Consider the following 12,788-nt stretch of genomic DNA (forward strand, 5'->3'; position numbering starts at 1 on the left):
GAGCACAACATATCTGAGAGGGATTTTGACATACTAAAGGAGCAACTAAAATAGTTCTGTCAGTATGGATTTTTGTTGCTTTTGCATGTCATTTTTGCAAGGACTGATGCAATCCCTGACTGTGTCATTCAGAGGAGTAGACTAGGGATGAAATTTTTAATTTCTGCATGTTGCATCACTTGAATTGATGTTGAAATAATGCATTTGGCTCTGATACCCCAAATTTAGAAAGCATGTTGAGGGGGTGTGTGGGAAAGGAGTTGTAGAAATAAAGCACACAAATTATTCAGGGACTAAAAAACCACTATTGTGTTTAGATGCTTCCAGAGCATGATATATTTATTTTATGAGCGAGGGATGAAAAGCAACTCGAGACCTGCTTATGAGTGTCTTCGGGGGAAAATGGCAGATGCAGAAGGGCTCTTTAATGTAGCAGAACTGAGCAGAGGCAGAACCTACAGAGAAAACATCTGCAGAAGCACGAACAGGGATTCAGCAGAACGTGCACCTCTGGGAAGGGGTGGACTTTCACCCCAACTCCCAGTGCCTTCAGAATTAAGTTTAAAATCTTTTGGTTGTGTATTTATTGGTTTGACCAAACATGAGGTGAGGGAGAAACTGTTGACCTGCATGTGAAAAGTGAGACCTGGTGATTTGCTGGTCCCCTCTGGCTCTCAACTGAAAGGCATGGAGCTGTGAGAGTGTCAGTTTAAGGAGATGGTAAATCCATTCCTTTCTTTCCTACAGGGCTTCATCTCTGCTCTTCCTTTTGCCTCTGTCCGAAATCCCTCCCTTCCTCCCTCCCCTCTGTGGTCTCCATCCTGAGGCACTACACAACGCCAAGAGTAAAATTTTTCAAACCACTGGTTGGAGGGACATGAGATAACGCTGGAAATTTTGTCTGGTATGTTCTCAGGCAGGTTTTCAGAAGGGAAAACACCAGCAAAACTTTATACCAGAAGTCAGCCCACTTTCCAGACTGACTCTGTCTCCTTCTGCTGGCAAGTCACGAATTTATGCATGTCCTGTGAGTAAGAGTCCCCAGAGCAGCCGGGGAGGCTGGGACACCACTCCCTGAAGTACCGTCTTGAGGAAACAAGTCTCCAAGATTCAAATGCTCCTTTGTTTATGAAATAAAGTCCACCAGACCTACTGCCAATTGTTTATGCTAAAGAGCACACTCCCATTAATGCTAATGGTGCTTTGGAGCATAAATCCTTGCTAATTGATATAGGAATGTATCCCAGAAGAGTTTACTTTACTGCTGATTTAGCTGATAGATATAAATGTGTGAGAGGGAAATATTAGCATTCATGTAAAACAATTAGGTTATCAACAGGGGCAAATGATTCAGAAAATGACTGCAACTTTCTAGTTCCCTTTAATGGAAAAAAAGAAAGTCTGCTAATGAGGAAAATCAGAGGGAATACAAATATGAACTAATCATTGCTATTATTTAATATTTGTGTTATAACAGCAGCCCGTGAAAACCAGGGCTGGGTCCCCGCCTGAGCTCTGTGCAGATGAGGGATGGACAGGACCATCCTGCTGCCCACCAAGGTCAGTCCTCTCTGTGGCCTCTCTCTGGTGGAGCAGTATTTTGGGCTTACAAAGCTAACACACCTGGCCACTGGATGTTGGGCTCAGTAACCTTTACTAAATACATATGAATAGAGGAGAATGATACAAGCGGCGGATAGATTTCCACAATTTAATTTTTTTTCCAGATAATATAATGGCATATGAAAAGTGAGGCAGTAATGCAGTTCAAAAGAAAAAAAAAGAAAGCAACCCCTCTCCCCCCCTTCCCTCATTCTCCTGGATCTTTCTGCCAAAGGCTGACATTATTGAAAGTTTGATAAATACAAGAATTACGGGCATTTCCATAAAAATCTGATTGTTTAAAATCTACAATTTTGTGGCAAATGTACAGCCATTGAAGGAATAATTTTTTCAGTGTATTCAACAGTTTCACCTATTCAATTCCCATTTAATTCATGGGTTTTGATGTGAAAATGTTTTCCTAAGAGAAGGCTCAGATGCAGGAAATGTACAGTAAGCCACACATGTTCCCCCAAAAGATGCTTTGACCTCCAGTGTGGAATCTGTGGAATTTTGAGCATATGGGGTTTAATTTTTTAGCTCTAAACCCACCTAGAATGAGGAGGAAAAAAAGTCACATACCAAAATCTATAGTATCATTTGTGACAGTAATATAGTATTGTTTCATGACATTTTCTGATTCACATATTTTTTTGATTTTAGTGCAAAACTAAGCACATTTGCTTCCGCAAATACAGAAGAAGATTGAAATTTCTGCATTTTAGTCTCTTTTGCTGCAAGTCACTGAATGGTAAGACTTTTTCTCCCCACAGACTTCAGCAAGTCTAATTTTCAAAGTCTCTGTTATTAATGAAATATCAAGCAAATTAGGTAACATTTGCCTGGGCATGGTTAAAGACCACGCACCCAGTGAGATTTCATATAACAAAAAGCGCCCAACCCTAGAAACATTTTTTTTTTCCATTTAATGCTCATAAAATTTTACAGACAACAGAATCCTTTCTTAAGCTTTATTTAAGAAATCGAATACTATTATAGTTCAATATATATAAGACACATCCAGTATTGTGTTCCTGATAGCAAGTGCATAGATTTTGTTAAGATATCATTTTTATATTTAATTTTTTTTTTATTTGTTACTCAGTAGCACGTTTCATGATCACACGAAGGGATATTCCCAGTGATTTTGCTAAGAGCATGAGAGAAAAAACAGAACACAGCAAAGTAGTGAAACTACAACAGAGATGAGGAACAAAAACGATCAGGCAAACTATCAGTACAGTCGATTCCTGATAAGTGAATAATCTGATTGCTTGGTCACAATGCTTTATTCACTTATCAGGAATGATTCACACTACATTTTGTTAAACTGTTTTCCTTAGCCTAATACCTAAGAGTCACACTGGGCAAAGGCACACACACTCTGGCAGGCTATTCTTTAATCAGCAAGTCTTGTGACAGTTTGGTAATTTCCCATGGTGATACACATATAGCTAACAAAGAGACATTTTGCTAACACTGCAAGGTGCCTTACATAATTGAAATTAAAAGCATGCGTTTAAGCAGGACAAACTGTTCAGCTGCATTGCTTTAAGGAACTCGTTTTTCCCCATTGTTGAAATAAAATAATAAAAAGAATGAAAGAAAGAAAGAAAACCCTGTATCTTTCAGCCCTGAGTATTTAAAAGAAACCCAACTGCAGTTTAAGTCTTTTTTTTTTTCAGTTGTATTTTTGGAAGAAAAGACCCTTCACAAAGCTCTAGTTTCTTTCCTAAGACCAAGTTTGGAGGAAAAAAAAAGAGAAAAGAAAAAAAATAAAGCATCCACAGCAAGCTAAAAAACCCCCGAGAGCAATTCTGATTCATCATTCATGCAAGTCAAGACTTACTTAACTGAATCCACTGATGTCAAAATTATCCAAATCGGGATCATAAACTCTAGAGGTGTCAAAGACCCAGGATACAGTCTGACCATTGGGTTCTGCTTTCCTGCCTGGGCTGTCTGCTACAGGCTCCTGTGGTTTTAGATTAAGTTTAGGGTTGCTTGGACCTCTGACCTCTGACAACAGACCCTGCGAGATGACATTGGAGCTTCTTAGGGGCTCCAGACTCATGGTTTATTTGCTTCTATGGAAATGGAAAAGTGAAAAAAGGAAAAAAGAATTTAAAAAAAAATGCATTGAGCAGTAACAACCAGGCCAACTCACAAGCCACCAGAAAATTTCAAAAGTCTTCCAAAGGCAGGAACCAACGTTGCTGCTGACACCACACGGATACACCCAGTGCGCCAGGACCAGTAAGACGGTATTGAGGGGGGCTGTGTGTGTGTGTGAGCCAAAGCCAGAGTGCCAGAAAGACCAGGGGAGAGGAGACAAGAGGGAGGAGTGTCATTTGGGTCTCATAAGAGCACTTTTAAGTGGTCTTCGATTCCTGAGCATCACAGAAAGTGGGACAAAGGAAAGGGATGGGGGCATATGGCTTGAATTCCAGAGAGCACTCGCCAGTGCTTCTCTCTCCTCCTTGGGTTTGGTTTGGTTGGTTTTGTTTTGCTTTTCCCCCCCCTCCAAATTGTAAGGTTTGTATCTGCGATCAAACAGAGGAGAGAAGAGACTTTTTGTAAACCAGAACAACATAGATTTTTCTTTTGCAGCTTTTATTTCGTCGTGGTAGACACCGGCTGGGGGAGAGCAGAGAGATTCTTGTGAGGAGAAAAAAATTATAGGAAATGAAAGAATAAAAAAAGCTAAAAGCCAACTGTAAAAAATAATGAGAAAAAAAAGGGCTATGGTATTTCTTTAGTCCCTTTTGAGATTTGTGTAATACTATCAGCCAATGCTGAGAATGATCTGCTTTGTAAGCCCACAGCAAAAATATCACCCATTGGAACAACAGGGGATCTTTTTTCAATCATTTATTTCTCCTTCCTTTTATTTTCGTGGTGTATTTTTTTTTTTTTTACTTCCGCTGGCTTTAATAGAAAGTCTTCCTGTGCTCCCTTTATTTTTTAAAGTATTATACGTATAACTGCACATAACAAGCTCGATCACCTGGTAGGCTTTTGCAGGCTCTCACAGCCCTAGTTAAGACGTGATTAGTTTCTAAGGAGAGTTTGACTAACGCCATATGCCATCAGATTACTGTGCAGTTTGGAAGAAATCCCAAGGCTATATCCTCCTTTTCTTGAATGTTTCATGTGCTTCTGCGAAGTAGTGGCAGAGTATTATTTTTTTTTTTTTACAACTAGGAAGAACTGATCTCCATTATCCACATTTTCCAGACTGACTGAAATGTCACAGCAAAAAAAACCAAAACAACTTTTCAGGTGACTTCTGTGTGTTTGTGTGCAGAAGGTTTTGCAGTTCGAAGGCTAACAAAAGCTACCTTGAATAGGACTTTGCAAGAAGCTCATTTAAAATGCTTCCTGCTCCGAGAGATTATCCAAGTGATAAGGCATGACTAGGGGGAGGAAGAGAGAGAAAAAAAAAAATCAAAGAAACCAGAACATGTCTAAAATGTACAAATCCTCTTTTGCCCCCCAATCAGCTATTCACTTAGGTGGAATCGACTGTATCTTTTGTACACAACCAACAAATAGAGAAAAAAAAAAACAGGCACGTGAAACAGTGAGGTGTGTAGATGTATTACCAACACAGAATGACCACCAACAATACAACACACAAAGTAGAGAGACAAGTATTAGGAAAATGGTTTAATATTGGAGACAGAAGCAAAAAACTGCATCACACAATAACATACGTTACAAAAATAAGTCTGACTGTTTCAACTACACGGTTATGTTCACAATGAGGACAGAAGAATCAGAAAAAACTCTGATCTAAACAGCAAAAAAGCAAACCCCTAACGTTTTAACTAATACATTTATCCACGCAAAGTGACCGAGTACTCCTAATTCTAATTACCTTATTGTGTAACTGCACAATACAGAATAAAAAGTGAAACTTACCGCTTTTGTTAAGACAAAATTCTAAACACTAGATATAAGCAAAGGGAAAAAAAGAAATCAAGCCAAAGTTTTGAATTCTCGAAACAAAACCAACTCTCTTTCTACCGTCCAGAAATCAAACTTGAAAATCAGTCATGATCGAGGGGGCCCACGAGAGTAAGCCACAAAAATTTCCATTTGTTTTTTAATCTCCAGTATAAAAAGTTCCACTGGTACAAAATGCATAAGTACAATCAAGTTGTAGAAATAGGAAAGCCTGCTTTTTTTTCATTTTTTTTTTGTTCTTTTTTTTTTTTGGCTCAAATTCCATCAAACAACAAAATCCAAATGCATCAATAAAACAGAAACAATACTCAAATGGTCTTACAGTTTCCACTAGATTGCATTAACTTTGGCTTTTCTCAGACAATACTTAAAAACTAGTTCGTAATTCTAAACAAAATGATAGTATTATTAATCTACAAACAACAATTCTCACAGCACAAAAAGAACACAAATACATAGGTTTGTTTTTTTTTTTCTTTTTGTATGACATTATCCAAAAAGGTAATGAAACTACAGGATATTTTTTCCTTTTGTTAATTAGCACTTAAGATAATAAAAACAGAAACAGTAAAATGATTCCAGAGTAGCACAAGCCAAGGAACTGTAACCCCTATGGTGAAAGAAAGATGAACTTGTTACTCCTTTGAGGACTGCCATTTCATTGCAATTAGCTAATTTGTTTGAAAAAACAACTAGTCTAGTCTTTTGATTAGAATTTTGTAAAGCAATTTCCCTTGTTTTACTTCCTCTCTTATTAGGCCCTTGCACCCTTGCAGCTTTATCCTTTCAATATTTTGAAAGGGAACTGGTACATAATTTGTCTCCCAGGAGGCGTACGTTTGGGTTTTTGGTTTCATATTTGATTTTTATTTTATTTTTTAATTTTTTTTTTCCCCCAAGATGGACTCTTTTCTAAGCAATGAGCCACCTCAGTTGCCTGGAAGTACAGAAACATTCCTCCTCTCCCACTGCTAAGCCAATGTCCTGTGGAGTGTAATTCAGGGCAGCCTGGTGCCGAGTTACACTGCCTGAGGACCAGAAGCATCATCACTCTAACTGGACTGGTAAACCCACAGGACACACCAGGGCATCTAAAAAAGCTTTAGAAATTTAGACAGTGGGTACAATGAGAAATATTAGTGAAACAGTCTAAACAATCCAAATGATGATCTCATATTATATATATATATGTACATATATATAATATAACGTACGTGAGATGACACTTTGAATACGCACAATTGCTGCAAGTAGTACAAAATAGCCCTCAAAGGGTGTAGGAAGGCCCCAGCAGTAGTAAAAACGTGAGAAAAGTGTAGATCATTTATTTATAAGTGCATGTGCTATAAGAAGGAAACTTTTTTGCATCACTAGAGGCTAGTCCTTTCCATCCCAGGGCTCTACGTAAAGAAGCATTTAAGTTGGGGATGAGAGACAAGAGTGCACCAGCTGATGTTGCTCATATAGGGCTTAGTTTTTTGAATTTGAGGCGGCTTCAAATAGAATTGGGTAGAACTAGGAGGTGGAAGAAGGTATGGCACTTTACGATCAGTAGCAGGTACTGCTGCTCACACGCATTGGGTTGGCAATGAATTCACTAGACCGGTGGCAAAGAACCGAATTTGGTTGTTGGTCACTACTTGTGCGGTAGAAATGCAACCTAATCAGACTTACAAGGCAGTGTAAAAAGGGCTACCAGCATCTCTTTTTCTGGTTCCTCACACAGAGCTTCCTCCAGCAAACACCCACACCAGTCACCCAGATATTCCCATGGACTACTGGGACGAGTGAAGTCACTCCCCTCTGTACGAGTGTCTGCGGGAGTAAGCCAATATATTGCCGTGACAAATAATGGCAGATAACACCAAACATTACAGTGTATGTAAACTTTATCCATAAAAAGTAGTTTAACTGCAGTGCACACTGAATTTTCACCCAGGAAGATCTAGTGCATCTGATTTAAGCAAAAGTTCATTTATTTAAATTACAAAAATATTATTATTTTTTTTCTTTTTTTTTTTTCCCCCTCAAGGTTTTCAAATGGTGGATTGACCGCTCCGGGCTGGGAGTGGCTCACACAATAGATAATTAAAGAATTGTTTTCTTTTTCTTTTATTTTATTAATACTGAATAGCATATTCCAGCAGCATATTAAAAGCTCTTTAAGAAAAGACAAAATCCCCAAAATCTAAAAAGGAAAACCACAAGTTAATTACTGTTTTAAATAATTTTAGTTATAGATACAGAAGAAATTTAGACAGCAGTAAAATATTTTTGTCCTTCAGATCTGCCCTGTGCATTGTTCTGATTTCAACCATGTATTAAATAAACCACAAAAAACTAAGTATATATATATTTATAGATATAGATATATATATAAAAATAAACAGCAAAATGGTGAATGTATAAAAGGTATTAACACTCAAGACAGCTCTGGGTGGAAAGGGTTAAAAGTTCAAAACTTTCTCACCTTAGAGGTTTCCATACAATATGAAGAAAATACATAGTGAGGTTTGCTTTCACAGCATTGATGTGTGCAGAGTGGTTAAAAAAGTGAAACATGGGCACTTATACAATGTTTTACAAAAAACATCAAAGAGAAATAACAAACAATAACAATTTCAGGCAACAAGACCACAGGATAGCAAGTTAACAAACTTTTTAACCTCTTTTTTCTTTAAATATTAGGGATTTATACAAAACACATAATAAAATACCCATGTTATCAAATTACTTCACACAAGAAACACACTGAAGCTCTAGGAAGAAAGTACCTTTGGAATTTGGCACTATAGTTTCACTGATTTTTTTTTTCTTTAAAAGAAAAACCGATCACATTTTGCTGAACACAAACACACCTAAATTGTTCACAATAAAAAAATGACATCAATGCGTCACAAGCCAACACAAACTTATTCTGGAATATTTTTTCATTTTTCACATGAAATTATTTTTTTTTTAAGCAAACAACTTTTTTTTTGTGTTTTTATTTTTTTGAATCTTGTTTTTGTTCTTGTTGTTCAAGTAAACCAATTTTAAACTCGTCTTTTATAAACATAGAACACTTAAGACCATAAGACTCATGATGAAACCACAACTTAATTCACAGAAGCACCAACGTAACACATTTTACAGTAACCTTTCTTCTGTACATTGAAACAGTATAAAATATAGGTAATTTCATGTGCATTAAACCATGGATTGTCTAACTGTGAGTCAGTTCAGCAAAAGGTGACACAAGTAGGTAGCATTTGCCCTAAAACAGGGTAAATATTTTCTTATACTAATCTACAAAAAGTGGTTCTATATATATACTTTAATGAGAAAGTGAGCCACCTAAAATGGCCTTATCAAAAAACTTTACACTGCCTGAAAAATGTAAAAACTATTACAGACCTCTAGAGACTTAAAATCAGACAGTTTTATTTCTCAAACTGTTTTGGAAGTAGTCTGTTAGAAACCAACATTCTGTGCCTCTGGACACATATTGCTATTGTCACCAGTGACCAGGCAGAATGCCAATCCCTGTATAATACTTTCAAGTCTGTTTTTTTTTTTATTTTTTTTTTTACGAAATGAAAAAACGAAAACCAAAAACCAACCAAAAAAAACCAAAAACAAAAACCCAAACCAAACAAAAAGAGAAAACAAAACCCAAAACAAAAATCCCAAACAAAACAACTCCAAGGAAAGAAGAAAACCAAAAATGAAAAGAAAAAAAAAACAGAAAAAAAAAAAGGAAAGAAAGAAAAAACATTTTGCCACAGGTTGTTTTTAAATCCTATCATTAATTTATCTAATAATAAATTTCAGTCTTGCATGAATGCAGCAATGTTTTTTCACATTGACTTCCCAGAATTCATAGCTAGATGAGGTCACATGCAAATTTCAAAGGTCAAACTAGGTCAGTAGGAGAACCAAATATGATGTGAGGTCAGAAAGACATCAGAAACAATGACGGGACGATGAAACTTTTTTTTTTTTTTTGAGACGCCACAGGGACATGCTAGGCAAACGATGGGCTAACGGGCATGGAGATGTCTAGGGAAAAAACAAGGAAGAGGAAAAAAAGTTACACAGAATCTATGCAGCACAAACAAAATCACTTTTATGGGTGCAGGAGAAAACTAATGCAAATCTTTCATCAGTAGAGCCTATGAGCCGTTCACATAATTTGCATTAACTCACAATACTTGTCAACAAGAGCACAATGGAACCCCAAAAGGATCCATCTGAAAGGAGTCAGAGAGAATGGATTCCTCTTTGGGGAGAAAAGAGAGGAAAGAACCAGTTTCTACAAATGTAACAGAAAGGTACAGGGAGGGGAAGGGAAGGGTCAGACAACCAAACTTTAAACTAGGTAATGGAAACTACAAACAAAATAACCAGACAAATACAAACAAGAGGATAAAAGTATGAACTGTAAAGGGTGGAGGGTTCAACAGTGAAAAAGCGCCCATTCTTGGCACAATTACTCTAGAGACTACTTCAAAGGATCTAGCTAGCATAGAGAGCTGCTCTTTAGGTATCCAATAAGTTAACAATAGGCAATAAATAAATTCCATTATTTCTGAGGCAGTAAAAATTTTGTATAAAAATAGAAATGCTTTTTACAAATAAAATTTACAGGCCTGTGGCTTTCTTTTTTTTTTATTATTATTAAATTTATCTCTCAAGAAACATCAAGTATTGTCACTCATTTTATTTTATTTTTTTTTATTTTAAACCCTGTAGCTTTAGAAACAGATCTCTAAATCTTTTTTACATTAATCCTTTCCAAAAAAAACCAAGAACTTAAAAAAAATGAAATATAAAGACGACCAGTGTAAAATCAGACTAATATATAACAATACGTTGATTTGAACCGAAAAAAAAATCAAATCTTCTCAAAAAACAAGTTGATGTAGTGGAAAGACTTGTTTCAATTTTTGTTGCAAAGTAAGTGCTTCAACTGGCATGAGGCCATTTTGTTTAACCTATAAACTGCTGGTGCCACCCTGGTAAAATACGATCCATCCATAGAAAACAACTTTTATTGTGTGCTAATGGCACCAGGGTTCACAGAGTTAAATTGCACATTTTTTGTGTCTGTGTGTGTGTGCTGTTTTGAATTTCAAGACGTTTATTTTTGTTTCAAAAAGGAGATAAATTATGCTGCAAAACAAAATACAGTAACACAACTCAGTAATTACTTGGCAAGGAAATGGGAGCCAAGTGTAATAAGGACAAGTGGGGAAATGGAAGTGGTAACTGTAAAAATAACTGTCTCTTGGTGAAGGTTGGCTCTATGTTCTTTCTTAACCCCCCTGCAGAGGACAGGTTTGCTCATGGGACTTACCCTAAGAAAGCTAAAATAAGAGCAGTAAGCATCTGGGGTTAAGATCAGTAAGGTTTGCTGTCATTTTTGGAGCGTTTCAGCTGAACCTTCAAGCGTTTCATGCCAATCTGAAAGCCGTTCATAGCCTGGATAGCAGCTTGTGCAGAGACTGGATTGTCATAGCTAACAAAACCTAGGAGACACAGAACAGAGGTGGGAGAGAAAGTCAACTGCAGGTTAGAACAAATGTCAGATGGCATTTTGTTAGGTTTTTATTATCACTATTTATTTGATACATTTACCTTGCTTTCAATTAGTTCTTTCAGCACATTTCATATCCCATTTCCTCTCCCGTTTCCTTTGCCTTCCCCTTTACCTTCATAATATTTCTTTACTAGCTGGGATGCAGTTGGCCAGTTCTGGTGCAATGCAGTTTTCAGTCTGTTATTTATCTACCTACCTTAGAGACTGAAGATATTTATTACTGTGACACTTTTCAGTGTAATATCTACATACCTCCCAGACTATTAGGAAACACTATTTAGGCCAACCTGCAGATGGGAAGCTAAAACAGAAAGCCGTTACAGAATCAAACCCCAAACTCCCTATACCCATTGGTACACCTGGATGTGAGTTCACGTGTGATATGGAACACTCATCTCCTTGGACTCAGCCTAGGACAGTTGCAATATTAATATTTTGTATTTTTACAGCTCCTTCCAGTTCAAGATCTTAGGGTACATTAATGTTTGTTAATTCAGCCTCTTGGTCCCCAAAGGGGTGTGCAAAAATCAAAATTAAGCAGCATTGTAAAGACAATGGCAGGGCTTGATGAGAATTCCAGATCTGCTCCTCGGTTGCAAGCACTAACTAGGGGGATAATGCTTGCTAAGGTAATTCAGAATGGCTGGCCTGGCTCAGCTTTCTTTTCCCTGGGAGACTAGAAATGCTCTGTTCATAATATACTCAAATCTCCCTGATTCTGGAAGCTCAACATTCATTTTCATATCTGGGCCTCCCACTTGTAATTGCACAGCTCGCCTAACTGCTGCTCTGCCTCAGCTCGGACTAATTATTGCTGTACTCAGCCTGCTGTTATGCATCTGCTTTGAAATGCTCCCTCTTCTTTCCACTTGAATTTGCCTTAACACGTATCCCTTCATTCTCCTACAGCATGGTTGCCACATACTTTGTTGCAACACACAGGCTTTTTAGTGCCTCTCTTCCACAAACGAGCTTTATTCATTTGTGCTTAGTGTCTGTGTACTTTTTGGATCCATAACCTCTTTTTCCCATTACTTTAACCTATTCTTTTATGGCTTTTGCTGACCTTGCACTGCTGCCCTCTTCCAATTGCAGAGTCAGAATGTTACACTTTCTCCATTATAAAGAAAAAACCCTGTTATCAAGTCATCTGGTCCTTGTCCAGCTGCTCTCCTTCATAGACCATCCTTATGGCCTCACCTTAAATCAACTTCAGCAAACTATTTAGCTTAAGACTCTTCTCTGAACAAGTCAGGCTCAGTTCTGTTCCTTCTACTCAAAAACACTTCCCACTTAAATCTCTGCAGACCTTCTCCTGGCCAAAGCCAATATGCTCTATCCATGTTGTTCTGTGTTGATTATTTGTTATCTCCTTAAGGGATAATAAATATTCCTCCATACCTTCCTTGGTTTTAGTAACTCTTGTCACTTACTTTCTCCACTATATCATCACCTCTTAATGTAACTGCCATATCCTAGGAGCTCCATCACTCTTTTTCTTCCTTCCTTTCCCCTATTTTCTTCTAGGAGATCCTATCTGTTACCATGACTCCAATCACTGTCTTAGCTCTGCAGTCCTGTGTCTCCTTCCACAGCTCACAGATCTCAGCCTTGATCTCTAGGATTGACTCAGGAA

At 37.4% G+C, this 12,788-nt stretch overlaps 1 protein-coding gene across 10 annotated transcripts in view; it reads right to left on the reverse strand.

The window, feature by feature from the left end:
* Nucleotides 1-2,512: 2,512 nt before the first annotated feature.
* The window catches only part of CELF2 (CUGBP Elav-like family member 2), a 557,258-nt gene continuing 546,982 nt past the window's right edge, over nt 2,513-12,788 (reverse strand). For 9 of the 10 annotated variants that reach the window (XM_027679569.1, XM_027679566.1, XM_027679564.1 and 6 more), the window contains one exon: nt 2,513-11,081. In XM_027679569.1, the coding sequence (XP_027535370.1) occupies nt 10,954-11,081 (128 nt within the window). In that variant the 3' untranslated portion in view covers nt 2,513-10,953. The remainder of the gene's footprint in view (nt 11,082-12,788) is intronic. The other variant, XM_027679563.1, reaches the window with a different exon arrangement.

This window comes from Neopelma chrysocephalum, unplaced genomic scaffold, assembly GCF_003984885.1.
Source record: "Neopelma chrysocephalum unplaced genomic scaffold, ASM398488v2 Primary Assembly neopelma1_45, whole genome shotgun sequence".
Taxonomy (NCBI): domain Eukaryota; kingdom Metazoa; phylum Chordata; class Aves; order Passeriformes; family Pipridae; genus Neopelma; species Neopelma chrysocephalum.